Source organism: Vidua macroura, chromosome 10 (assembly GCF_024509145.1).
Source record: "Vidua macroura isolate BioBank_ID:100142 chromosome 10, ASM2450914v1, whole genome shotgun sequence".
NCBI classification, from domain to species: Eukaryota; Metazoa; Chordata; class Aves; order Passeriformes; family Viduidae; genus Vidua; species Vidua macroura.
Genome location: NC_071580.1, coordinates 6,671,629 through 6,685,549, shown reverse-complemented (window position 1 = coordinate 6,685,549; position 13,921 = coordinate 6,671,629). Strand labels below are relative to the sequence as shown.

General features: G+C 43.1%; 1 protein-coding gene across 2 annotated transcripts in view; it reads right to left on the bottom strand.

The window, feature by feature from the left end:
* The window catches only part of LOC128812452 (calcium-activated potassium channel subunit beta-2), a 139,016-nt gene extending 138,375 nt beyond the window's left edge, over nucleotides 1-641 (bottom strand). Inside the window, exon 1 of one of the 2 annotated variants that reach the window (XM_053986872.1) lies at nucleotides 578-641. In XM_053986872.1, the coding sequence (XP_053842847.1) occupies nucleotides 578-615 (38 nt within the window). In that variant the 5' untranslated portion in view covers nucleotides 616-641. The remainder of the gene's footprint in view (nucleotides 1-577) is intronic. The other variant, XM_053986875.1, reaches the window with a different exon arrangement.
* Between the last annotated feature and the right edge of the window lie 13,280 nt (nucleotides 642-13,921).

Here is a 13,921-nt window from a genome sequence, read left to right as displayed (position 1 = left end):
CAGTACCACCAAATTGTACCAGCATTATAGGATTATGAACTGGGATCACTTTACCCTGTCAGGTCTGGTTTCACACTGACACTTCCAGCAGGGCAGGTGCTGTATTTTATTAGTTACAGAGATTCACTGTGCATCCAGAAGCTGCCCTCTGCACCCTGCTTTTATAGCAGGATTCAATACAGCTGAGCAAATACAACCTCTGCATTATATATGAGGTACAGGGAGGTGATGGGAGCAGGGTAAATGCTCTCATCAGGTGTAGTGTGCACAGGAACCAGAAACACAGAGACACTCTGTGAGACTGGGGAAAAGGAAGAGGGAAAATGTGTTTGAGTCTGCCATGAAGGCCCAGGAAACCCTGCTCAAAGGGTTTCTGTCCCAACCAACTCTGTAATCCCCACCCAAGGCCTGGATGCAATTACAGCTTCACTATATTTCCATGCCTGACTTTAGATAAATTCTCAACACTGCAGCCAAATAGGGGTAAACCCCCAAACAAATCCAATGTACCAGTTGCTAACAACTTCTGAACAGCAAAGCGACAGCAATTCCCCAGCCCAGAGTTGTTTCTACTCACCTCCATTTGTCTCGGGGATATTTAAGGCAAAGGCTCATTTTTGTCCTGCAAATTCCGTGCTGCTGCTCAGGGTTATTTTGCCAGGTCGTAAAAAGGCTCCTGAGCAAAAGGAAGAGGAAAGCAACACGTAAAGCAAACACAGAAGCCCAAGAGGAAAGCTACACCCTACAGACCAGCACTAATAGCAACGGCGAGACTCGGAAGGAGAGAACACTCCCAGTTAGTAACTTTTTCCATCCATACATCTGTTACAAAACAATTAAGCTGCAGACTTCTCTTCCTTCTTGCAAGCATTGCTTTGCTATAGAGGAGACCTCAGATAAACTGCATGATGAATGTGGGGTTTGTCAGGGTTTTTTGGTTTTTTTTTGGGTTTTGTTTTTTTTACCAAGTAAGCAAATTATTGAAATATAAACTGGAAGCTCAGCTGACTGCTTTAAAAATACACTGCTAGGCAGTAATTATGACAAGGTGCATTTGTCCATGCTTCAGGGTTTTTTTTAATTCAAAAGTCTTCAACAGAAGCAGTCTCATATTTGAAATAACCACCTATGGGAGTTTCAGGCCAGCAAGTGCAGCAGAGGTGAATGTTCAGATGATTAATAACTTAATTTTTTAAGAGCTTGATGGGCAGACAAGGAAAATATGCCAAACTGTCCTTGCCTCAAGAAGGATTTTTAGTGCCAAAACAGAACTGCAGTGAGAAGGAAAACTCATGATTTCACCTTTAAAGACTTTCAGGGTAGGGAGATGTGTGGAGGGGCAGAGGGATTTACTGCAGCAGCAGAAGCTGCTGGGCCCAGCTGTGTTTTCACATTCTTGCCCCAGTGGATTTGAGCTTCTCCAAGAGCCAGGGCTGTTCCTCGGTGTAGGTCATAGGGTAACTGCATGTGTGAGCCCACAGAGGCAGTGTGGAAACTTTTGTGCTGACAGTTAATGTGTGGCTTGGAAGAAATAACAAACAATTTGGTTTGAATTAAAAAATTCTGACAGGTACCTCTTGCCAAATGTTAGTCAGAGAGGAAAACTGATGGATGTACCGTATATGAAAATTCCCAGGGTGTAGCAAATTCATTTGTTTTCCAAAAGCCAGTATCGAGTTCTTCCCTTGCCTCAGAATAAACCTGGAACTACTTCAGGGAGGTTGAGAGAAATTAAGACTCCATTCACCAGGATAAATGAAGTCTGGCTTGAGCACAAAATCAGAAAATGCTGTATGCAGTTGCAGAGGTGTGAAAGAGCTGCTGCAGGAGTTGTCCTGCTAAATGTAATATTAAACCCCACCCCTGTAACCCTGTGACATCTTGCTTTGCTGTTTTCCATCTCCACGGGCTGGTGGACTTTTAAAAAGTAGTGAATTAGGTGAGGAGACACACAGATCATGTAATAGGATGATCAGGCAGATCATGGGAGAAAGGAGTCATCTGGTTCCCATTTGGAATGTTAAAAGAGACCTGAATCCACTTGGTTCCCAAATCTCCTCAGACCCAATGGAGTAGGTGTGCCTGTGCCCTTGGTGCTCCTTGAAAATGCAGTCAGCATCTCCTCCAAGTCTTGTTTTCTGAAGGAGTCTTCCTGTGTGAGGTCCTCTCAGCCACGAGAGGAAAGCCTGAAAGCCTTTCCATCCACACTGCCGAGATAAGGGATGGCCTTGGCACACGGGCCCTGGACGGACAGAAGTGTCCCCAACCCTGGGACATGCACCCAGAAGGGACAGAAGTGTCCCCAGCCCTGGGACACAAGCCCAGGAAGGACAGAAGTCCTGGGACACACACCCAGAAGGGACAGAAGTGTCCCCAACCCTGCCTTGCTTGTCTTCAAGCTGAGAGCTGCTCCCTGGGCAGGAGCACCCTGCATCTTCCCCTCCAATGCAGTGGTTGTGCAAACCCTAGAGCAGCATCTGGCCAAGGGTTGAAGACTGAGGACTGAAAACACTGTACAAGAGGTGGGAACTGATTTTGGAGGGACAGGACAATTGACTTGCACCACTAAAGTCTCTGTGTATAAATCCAGACCTCTAGAAGAAGAGAGAACTCTTGTTTTTTAGTCTTTCTTGGATCATTCCTTTAAGAATGTTCCTTTTGATCTGGCACAAGATGGAGTGACATGACAGCACACTTTCCCCTCCTTTATAATTTTCTCTCAGAAAGAGCATCTGGCATTGCTGCCTTTGTAGCTGGTTAAAATCTTGATATGTCAACTCTGAATAATTGAGCCAGGTTAATGGTAGAACATAATTTACAAGCTTCCCAGCATATAAATTGGTTGATACAGCTTGGAGTAATTGCCAGCAATGGATTTGTGCTTTCTCACTATTCACAGAGCTGGTCACCTTACGAAGGAAAATCAGGGGAGTACTTCCAGCACAATTATATTTAAGCTACTGGCTTTCAAAGGGTCTTTGAAGCAAAATATTTTCTTCCTCATTATTAAAGCAGCACTGCCAGAAGCATGGGTAAATACTTAGGTACCAAACCTGGTTCTATGTGGAACAAGGACAGAGTTTATAGTCAATCCAGGGGCTGGTTACTACCCAAAATACTGAAATTGTCCTGCTGAACCCTCTCTGTATCATTCTATATATTAATTTTATTAATATTTGAACAGGATGTATATTTAGCTTTTGTAATGAATTACAATTAATTGTATAATTACATCTCAGTGTGCACACCCCCCTTGCATCACTGCTTGCCCTCACACAGGGCGCTGGTTCAAAGTCACCCCATTCTCTGCCCATTTCACTCCCTGGCTGTGTCTCTAAGAAAGCAGAGAGCAACAGGCCTTTCACCTTTCACCTTTCAGTGACATTGGAATTTTGGGATTACTTTTGACTCTCAGTGGTCTTTGACCCTCGGGAGGAGTATTTGACCCTTTGAGTGAACTTTGACATTTCAGGGTGACCTTTGGCCTGTGAGATGACCTTTGATCTTTTGGGATGACCTTTTACATTTGGCTGGTCTTCCACCTTTGGAATTTTGGTGTGACCTTTGACATTTCAGGCAAAAAATTGCACTGTCAGGGTGACTTTTGACCTTTCTGTGACAGGATCTTTTGGATAGCTTTACATTTCAGGCTAATCCTTGAATTTTTGATGAATTTTGACATTGTGAGAGACCCTTGTCTGACCTTTGACCTGCCCTTGACGTTTTACCTTTATATAACCTTTGATGTGTTACATCAAAGGGACCTTTGAGATTCCAGTGACCCTCAACCTTTTCAGTAACCTTTGACCTTTCTGATAACTTTCTGCTTTTTGGTGTGACCTTTGACCATTCTGGATGACCCTTACGTTTTTGTATTGCCTCTGGGGATTGTCTTTGACTCCTGATGCTTTGAGTATGATCATTTACCTTTCTTCCCCTATCTGTTTTCAGGTTATTTTATTCCTTATTTAAAAGACAGACCCAGAACACCCTCCACTCCACTTTTTGTTCCAGAAAATCCCCTTCACATGATAGTTTTGTGGTGCTTGACTATCTGTGCTTTCAGAGGATAATACATATTTTGTCATAGAAGTTGTGTTTCAGCACTTACAGAAATTCTCTCACAATTTATTCATGGTTTAAAGTATCTGGATACTCTTATTGATAGAAACAGCTGGATGTTTTTGAGTCCTGCTAATTTGACCTCATAGTAATTCATAGCAGATGCATCACAAATTAATTATGTGTTCTGGGAAAAAAAGATTCCCTATCCTCCCTTCTTCTGGTTGCTGCCATTTAATTTCACTGGTGCATCTCTTGTTGATGTAGTGTGAGACACAGTAAATCTTTACAGTCTCTTTTCTGTCCATTGTTCATAAACATCTGTTGGTGTCAGTTTTAATTTACTTTCCCCTTCCACTAAATTTTACTTGATCTGTGTCCTCACTAATGACTTCTGCATGTTAATAAGTGATCTTGCTCTTCTTCTCCGTTCCTGTTTCATGGTTTGCCAACAGGGGATTCTGGCAGAGACAGAAGTATTAAAAACATGAGTGTGGAAAGGGCTGATGTAATGCCCTAATTCCAGGTAGGAATGCTGTACAGGATAGGGGTGTATCCCCTTGCAAGCCCTATCTCAGTGCCTTTGGTGTCAGCAGATCCAAATGCACGTTGAAAATGTGGGAGGGAAGAGCCTTGGAAGACCTTACTTGCAGGGATGCTTTCCAGGGCAGCCCATCTGATTAGTTTGAAGAATTTAAGGGATATTTGATTAGTCTTAAGCACCCTACAGAAAAAAATAGAAATGTAATAACAAGGAAATCTTCAGTCTGCTAAAATGAATGTAAATAGATAGTGAGGATAGTCAAATGCAGATTTTCAAGAACCTGTAAAATCCTAACAGGAGAATTTGCTGTCAGAACAATTCTCTGGAGGCTTTCTAGGCTATACATCCTTGGGAGTTTAAATGTGGCCTTCCTAAAGATCCTGTAATGAAGTGGGCTTGAGGACATGACATGTCATCAAAACCACCAGTTAAAACAAAAATCACTGGTCTGGACTCTTGTGGATAGGCCACCTTTACATAATCTGGAAGGAGACCATAAATAAATCTATAAATTACATATAAATATTATATATAGAAATTTTATTCCATAAATAACATATTTCTGCTAAATTTCCTGAGCATTTCTGATAAAAAACAGGACCCAGAACCAGAACTTCAAAAACACAGTTTGTTTCATGTAAGAGCAGCAAAAGCAGCAAAGCAAACACTTCCAGGGATTAGATGCATAAAAGGAATGATGTGTTTCATGGAAATTATATTTAGAACAGCTGAGATTAAAGAAGTGACCCTGACCCAGAGGCTATTCTAAGATATTGGATGATTCCTCATGAAGCCAAATTTCCTGGGAGGTTGTGAACAATGTTTAGTGGGCATAAAATGTAGTCTTACCTCCTCTAAATAAAAAACACTCTTAAACTCACACACTGTTGGGTTACATTGGGAAGGTGAAGGCGTATTTCCAAACCCAGTCAGTTCTTCACTAAAATTCCCTTTGGTGATGCAAATTCACCCTGGGACTTTATGCCCAAAAGCAGGTAACTTAACTGGGATCCTTGCTGATTCCCTCACAGTTCTGTCTATCTATATCTATCTAATCTATCTAATCTACCTATCTAATCTATCTATCTACCCATCTATCCATGATATCCAGCTTAGTCTGAGGGAAAATCTGTCAGCTTTTCCCATGGGCAGTGCCTGGGATGCACTGCCTCTCAGCACAGCCTGCCCAGGAGTCCTCTCTCCTTGGGCACTCCTGGGAATATCTGCTGTGCTTTTATCTGTTTGTGGAATTTTGATTTTATTTGGTGACAGGGGAAGGAAACAATGGCAGTGTAAGAGTGGGAGGGAATCAGTACTGGGGAGTGTCTGTTATCCCAAATTTCAGCAATGCCAGCCCCAAATGTGAGCTCTGGTAGTGAGTTGCTGTGTGCTGCTCAGGTGAAAACCGAACCCAGTGTCCTGATGGATTAGATTCACCTCTTCTATGCAACACCACCTTGGAGGAGGCCTACCCAGGTAAATTTTGCACCTTGTTTGGCAAACTTTTGATCAGCATTGCTGTACAAAGGTCTCTCCTTGCAATTTCCACCCTACAAGGGCTGCATTTTAATAGGGGGGATACAGAATCCTGTAACTCAAGCTGTCTGTGATGTGAATGAGTAAGCCATGGGAAAACATGAGAGGAAACATCAGCTACAATATGAGAACAAACAAACAAACTTGATATTTACCTTCCCAGAGAAACAGGACAGAATTTAAGATTCTTTTCTTGCTATTAGCATACAAAAACCTGAGTAGACCTAACCAAATCCCTTTGAGAGAACTGTGTGTTATTGCCCACTTCCTTTAGGTTTTTAGCATGGGTACAACTGGGTTTGTGATTGCTGCCAGTGTAAGATTTGGAAAGGAAACAAAAGCCCTATTAATGCCTTGAAAAATCCACGTGTTTTCCTCCTGGGGCCTCTATGCTCAGCGTGACCTCCGTGGCTGTCCTTTATTCACACTGAAATGTTCTAGTCCTTAGCCCCATTGCCAGGAGTTAATTTCTCTGCTGGGCTCTGCTGTCAGCTTCCTGGCATTCCTACCAAAGGCACTGCCATTGCATGTGCCTTCTCTTGGCTCCCTGTCTTGGGAACTGAGATCTGCAGCGCACCAAGGGCCAGTCAGATCTTCTGCAATGGATTTTTCTTTGTAGTTTCTTCCTGTTTTTTAACCTGTGCTGTCCCCTATCTTCTTATTACCCTAAAGCTGATTTTTTCTGACCTTATCTTGAATCTAACACTGCCTTTGTGCTTTTCTCCCTTGCTATGTTGCTGTTCTAATTATTTTAAGCTTTGTGGTTCTGCTTTCAACTTCACTTTGCTGTCCCAGTGCATCTTTCATCCCTGGCATTTAGTTTTTGGGTATAATTTCTTGTGAACCTGCTGCCTCTAAGCCTTGTTCTACTGTTTTTTCCTGTTTGCTTTAAGGAGGTGCTTTCCCTGTAAAGCCTCCATCTGTGGACTGAAATATCTGTGCAGTGCACATGTGAGAGGTGGGCATGGAGGGCAGGCCCAGGGCTAGTGGGGATGGGACAGGTTAATACAGTTCTGCTCCAAGTTTCTGCAGCCTTGGCCACTGGGGAATGGTGGTCCCAAACTGCCATTATGGTTTGTGTTGGGTAACTTCCAAATTGTCCTTTTGTGGGACTGAAAATGGCACTGAGAGGTTCCATGTGGCTAATGCAAACGCCACAAACATTTTAATATAACTAAAGCATTGAGAAGCCGTGGCTATCATATGGTATGTCTGAGACATGGGCACTTATCCAAACATTCATTCTCTCCCTGCACTTTTTTTCTTTGGGGTGACAATGACAAGGGATTTCCTTTAACATCAACAGAGGACACCTGGGCCTGCAATGTTCTTTTTAGAAAGGTTATTTCAACAACAGATATTTTCTAATTATTATACACAGTAAAATATCAGCTTCCAAAGTAATTGCTTTAGTAGAGAGCCATTTTATAGAAGTATTATTCATTGAAAATTGTCATATTCTTGCCATTTATTGCCAAATAAATATAACAATAAATATTGCCTCAAATGTGCCTGTCTGAGCACCTACAGTCACTGAAGGTTATCAGTGCAGACAGACTGAAACAACCAGGCATCTGCAGCCTTCTCTCCTTTCAGGTGTATGTATGACCCATTCCTGTAGTACCTTGGGGTTCTCTTATGCTGATGTCACTTTGTTAATATTTTCATGGGTAATGTTCCAGGAACAAAACTTGGCTCACCTACTTTTTTTATATACATTTATCTGCCATGTGTAGGTCTGGTGTTTCTGTTCTTGGATAAAATCACATAAAGCACTACTTAGGCTGGGGTTCCTCCAAAGAGGCAGTTTCACATTGTGGTGAGAGGAGGCCAGGCTCAGCTGCATGTTGCTGCTTGCCAGGTATCCAAACCCCTTGGGATCTCTGGCTGGGTCTGCTGGATGTGTTTACACCTTTGCTGCATTATGAGTTCCAAAACACAGGCTCCATACCACTGGGCCTTTCCCTCTCCCTTAGGTGCTGTAAATAGATTTTCTTGAAGTCACAGTGCTGTCTGCAGGAACTGCAGGAACATTCTGTAAATTGCTGTCTGTTAAATTGCTGTCCTGGCATTTAGGAGATGTATAAAATACAACCTTTGTTTGTGTGTCAGAGCAGCCTTGAACATGGTTATAGGCTGTTATAATTTCCAATCTGCTGATCTCACATTGTACTGTAAAACACCTTGCCAGAAAGGAAGCAGCTCCTTGGTTTGTCTACTTTGAGCAGGCCATTTAGGATGAAATGCTGCTTGTGAGGTGATGCAAAAATTGCAAACCAAGAGTATTCCCCCAATACCCAGTGATACCTCAGCCAGATGCACACCTCAGGAGATTGATGTTCTTTTGTTTTTTGTTCTTAGTGGCACATGAAGAGCTGCTACTGCCAGGCAAGAGAGGTTCCAGGACATGGAGATGATTTCATTTTTTTTAAATGTCTTTGGTCAGATGAGCAAACTTCGTATCTGCAAAACATTCCTCCTAACCTCAGAGCATTTCTGACAGTTTCCTATCTCTCATCTTCTCCACTGGAGGCAGGAGGAGTTTGTGTATTAATTATCTAGGCAGGAAAAGGATGCACGCTCCATTCAGATGCCCCAGCCTGGAATGAGGAATCAGAGAACCACACTGACTTGCCCGGGTTTCTGCAGAAGGAAAAGGAGGAAGGAAAAGGAAAACTGCTCCCTCTCAGTGTTGTGTAATCCTGATTCAAGCCTTTGGTGGCTGTAGGGAAGTGTTGGAAGCTCTGCTTGGCACCATTAACCTTGACTGCCAGGTGAGCCTGAGGGGAAAAGAGGCTCTCTGACTTATTGCTTTGACCCCCTAACATGCCAGCCTAGTTCTAGTTTAATTCCAGTAAATTCAATACAGTTACACCAGAGATCAATTTGTTCTGAAGTATTTTTGGTGTGTTCATACATAGAAGTGTCAGATATTATTAGCAGCAGAAGTTTATCTTGTGAGATAGTATTAAGAACCTGATAGAAGTGTGATTTTGTTTCATACTGGCAGCAAGTGTAGGAAATGCTGTTTGACTCTCTTCACAGCATGGGTTAGCAAAATTAGACTTGTCTCCTTTGCACTAACAAGCTCCAGAACAGAATGTGAGCCCTTAAAAGAAGGAAACTCCTTTCAGACATGCACACAAAAAGCTGTGGGAAGAAAATCATCAAGGCTTCCAGGAGGAGAAATTATTACAGAATTCATATCTTTAGGGCATCCACTCTGCAGGATTTTTGTGCACAGTGACATGACTTTATGTTTTTATTTACATTTTCTGAAGAGTTCACAGGATGTTGCCATAGGGAATGCTACAGTTGTCTGGGATACCCTTTTATATTTACATCACAAACAATTCTGCCTATATACTGACTTGATGCTGTTTGACAATCAGTAAATATGGTGGGGCTGTTAACAGTTTGGGTCAGGTTTTAATATAGTTGGGGTAATGTTGTGTCTTCATTTTATTTTACCTTCTGTTTATTTTTCATTTCTTTGAATTTTGCATGAGTAATGCCTTTGGAACCCAGACAAATCTGGAAGCTGGCAAATCCTGTTCTCTGAGGCTGTACAGAGCACTGCTTGCCCTAGGCAAGATTTGCAAAGAAGATCATTTCCATATAAGCACCCAAGTAAGTGGCCAAATTCTAACTCAGCCACATTCTAACCCAGCCTTCAGGGTTAGTCTGAGCCTGGGTGCCAGGTGTCCCCTAGTCAGGTGTTGAGCATTTCTGGTAACATCCAGGGATAGTGAACACTTGAAATTTTCCCCGAAACCTTTTGAAAATCTGACCTCAAGGCTGAACCCTGAGCTGATGTAGTGAAAGACAGAGACTTTATTAATTTTCATCTGGTGGGCCTTGAAGCTGGCCCAAACTAGTTTCACTTACAAATAAAGTCCAGCTTCTAGAAGTTAGGTGAGGACAAAAAGCACGAATTTCAAATTGTTTCAAAGCACATCTCTGTGGAAGTTTAGTTCACAGGCTCTCTGATCACACAGTGAGGAGTAAACAGTAATGCTTCAAAGCATCCCTGGAAATTTCTTCCCATGGCTGTCACTATAAGCACACAGTACCCTCTGTGTGGCTTTAAAGAGGATTACTCTTGGATTCAGAGCTCACACCTCTGGCAGCAAGACCCCAGGGTACAATGAGAAAATTGCCATTTGTAACCCAACAGATACTTTTGAGCTGAAAAGAAGTGGCCCTTCCATGATGCTTTAGGTTTTCCCCTCTTCACTGCTCCCTTTCTATGCCTCCCCCTACTCCCTCTGAACTTTTCAAGACACTTGGCTTCCAAATGCTGGAAAGGAGCCCGACACTACAAAGCTTTGGAACTTCATAAAACCTTCAGAGAACTGTTTGAATGCCACAAAAGCACTGCTCATGTCAAAATGACATTATTTCTGTCCTCAATGATTGTGCATCTTGACCAAATTCATGATCATTATTGCTTCATCTCAGATGTTCACACCAGACTTCTCTTGCTCACATACATGTTTAACAAATTGCTATCTTTCAGAGGAATGGAATTATTGGACGTTTGTTCCCAGAAAAGGTATTAACTGCCTGTCATGTATTATCTGTTATTTCATTAATTATTTTTTTATCACTTGTAATCCTTATTTAGGAAGTTCTAGCTATTCATCCAAGAATGGTATCATGCAACTTGTGCCATAACTGTGCAATCATATAAAGCAATGAAAGCTGTCACTGTTTCTGGAGCTGGTGCTGCTGCCTGCCCATTCTTGTCCCTCATCCTACACAGTCCCTTCTTGCTTTTTCAGAGAAAGAGGCCAAGAAAGTGATCTAGGTTAAAGCTGACACTACAAAGGGAAATCTTGGCCAGACAGATGCTTGTTTTGGTACAGAAAGGAGCTAGCAGCACAGGGAGTTTTTGGAAGAGAATTTGACTTTTTCTTCTGGCAGCCTGTGCAAACTGATTTCATCTGATTGAGAAATGACATTATAAAATGACTGTTACCCATTCCTGAAGAGGAACTGCTGTGCAGCCAAAACAACAAGTTTGTGACTGCCCTGGATGTCAAACATGTTTTAACTTCTCTGAGATGTGGATGCTTTCCCCTGCAGGGGCAGAGGGATATCCTGAGTGCCCTTGGCAGGTCTGTAGGCACCAGCAGTCCTCACCATAGCATCATATTCTGTATATTTTCAGGGGGAATGGAGAGTGTGGTATCATATAAATACACTGGCCAGTGGTTCTCTGTCCCCAGTAGAAATGTTGGCCTAATTTTATCAACAGGAAAAAAAAAAAAAAATCAATCAATCAAATAGTGCCTTTGTCCAGTATGAGTTGGGATATTCCTCTTCACAAAATGGCTTTGCCCTGCCCCACTCCTCTGTCCCCAGTGCTGTCACTTGATGCATTTTCTTGAACATTCATGACCTGATCTAATCACACAGGTTGGCAGCCAAGTGTGTGCCACTGCAGAGAGAGGAACACCACTGCTTTTAACATGCAAGTTATTCAATAAGGAGTAGCATGGCAGAGCATAGATACAAACCCAGCACACTCTGAGGGTCTTACAAACAAATACAAAACACAGCATCTAATGCATGTTCATCTATATTTTTATTTTCTACCTCTATTTATAAAAACTTTCTGGCGGTTTCCCCCAGCTTGGCCCACAGGACTTCAGCCACTGCCCTCTGCTCCTCACTCAAGAGCCAAGCACTTACAAAATGAGAGAGTCAATAATGAATAACAGCAACAGGGTTAATTCTTTTTGTTTCTGGGAAATGAATTTTTGTTTCAGCAGAAATGAAACAGATTTAGAGATGTAAAATAAAAAAAAAAAAAAAATAGAAACAGCATGGTGGCTAGAAGGAAAACCAAGAAAGCCCAGCATTATGCCAATTATTAAACAGCCTTTAGGCTTCCTCTTGGCTGCTGATCAGCCAAGGTGCTCTTGAAACAGAGAGCTGCATCTCACATGACAGCAGGAATGAAGATTCACCCTTGACCTGTGTATTTGCCCCATGTAGAGTGTTTCCTCCAGCTCCTGATGAAGCTGCTGGAAGATCTGGGCTCCCCTCTTGACATGCCTTGTCTTCTCACTCTCTCTTTTGCTTTTCTCATTGTCTTCTGGATTGCTGACTTTTGGTTACTAACCTACTTGTCCCCCTCCCAGTGCTGCCCTGGAGGATGCACACAATGGGTGGGGTCTTCTATTTCTCTTAGCTCTGGGATTAAAAAACAAAGCAGCACATCTTGACAATGCACATTGGTTTTTGACCTTGAGCACTTTGCTAGTGAGTTGGGTTTTCTGCATCCTCCTCCTCCTCTTCCTGTAACCTCAAGTCTCTTGAGCACCTCTCATCTTCTCTCCAAGGTCTTTTCCTATCTTGTGTTCCCAGAACTGCTTATCATGCAGGCAAAGGGAAGCATCAGTTCACTAGAAATGGAATTATCCATTTAAACATCACTAGTCTGGCACATATTGATTTTTATTTTAGGAGGTAGCATGTAAAACATAAACAAAATGCAGGCTTTTGGCTTCCTTCTAGGTCAGGTTGCAGCTGCTCCATCACTGGTACCTCATCCCAGCAATGTTCAGCAGCCTGTGCAAGCCAGGTCCCCACACTGACCCTGCTGTAGACTTTCTCTGAAGGTGTAATTTGCATCACACCCTTGTGTGTGTGTGTTTGTGGAACTCCAAAGTGGTGCAGTGGCACACCTCCAGCCCCCAGTACTGCTTGTCTTCTTTGAACCCAGGTGCTGAGAGTGACTCTGTGCTCCCCACCTGCCACAATCAGCCAACTGTCCATGGTCTCCATCAGCCTGAGCGTGTGCCAAGGCTTGGGACTGGGACATGGCAGCACCCAAGAACAGAGACACCCTGGGACTGCTGGGAGGCTCACACAGTGCTGAGGGCAAGACCAAAGACGGGCTCAGAGAAGAACTCTGTGTACTGCTCCAGAAATGGGTCCCCTTAATAAAACAAAATGCAGTTTAAGGTCCATCAGCTGGAGGGCTGGTATTAACTTCCCTGCAAAGTTTTTAAGATTAACCCAAAGCACCTGCAGCCCCATTGCAGTGGGTGAGAAAGTGTTGCACTGTCTCTCCAGTTTTTCCCTGCAGCACAAGGACAGGGTCATCTTTAGCTGTCTCATCATATCTTCAAGGGGATGTTTTACAGCCCTGAAAGGGTCTTCAGAGGCATTTGGTGGGTGCAAGGGATGTGTCAGTCAGGGGGATTGTCCCTGAGGGATCTGGTTCCCCTTGTTGCCTTCTTCTTCTGCCCCTGGGGACAGTGGAGGTGCCAGCTGTGCTGCAGAGGGGTGAGTACTGTGTGCTTGCCTTTGCTGTGAGTGACTGCAGCCTGTGCTCTGGGCTGCTGCGTTTGCCTGTTCCGCAGAGCAGAATGGTCTCAGCATGAGCTACTCAGCCCCTTCTGCTGGAGGCTGCCAGGTGCTTCCATCCAGCTACTTGGTGTAGTCTGGATAAAAACCAAAAAACAAACCTTTCTGCAGAAACCTGTTTTACCCTTTATTGCCTAGCTCTGCTCCCTGTGCTTTAACACCAGGTTGGTTGTGGCCCTGCCATTGCACTTGCTGCTCATGCTTAGCTCCTGGCTGCTGGAAATACTTTAATGCTGACCTGTATTTACTGACAATTGAGCTTTTCATGGTTTTGTGGAAAAGTACATGCTGCTTTTGATCCTGAAGGGAATTAATGCAGAAAATCAGCACAAGTTGTGTACCTTTTGAAATCTTAAGCATGAGGCTTTCCTTTCATTTAACGTCTCATTGGAAGTTGCT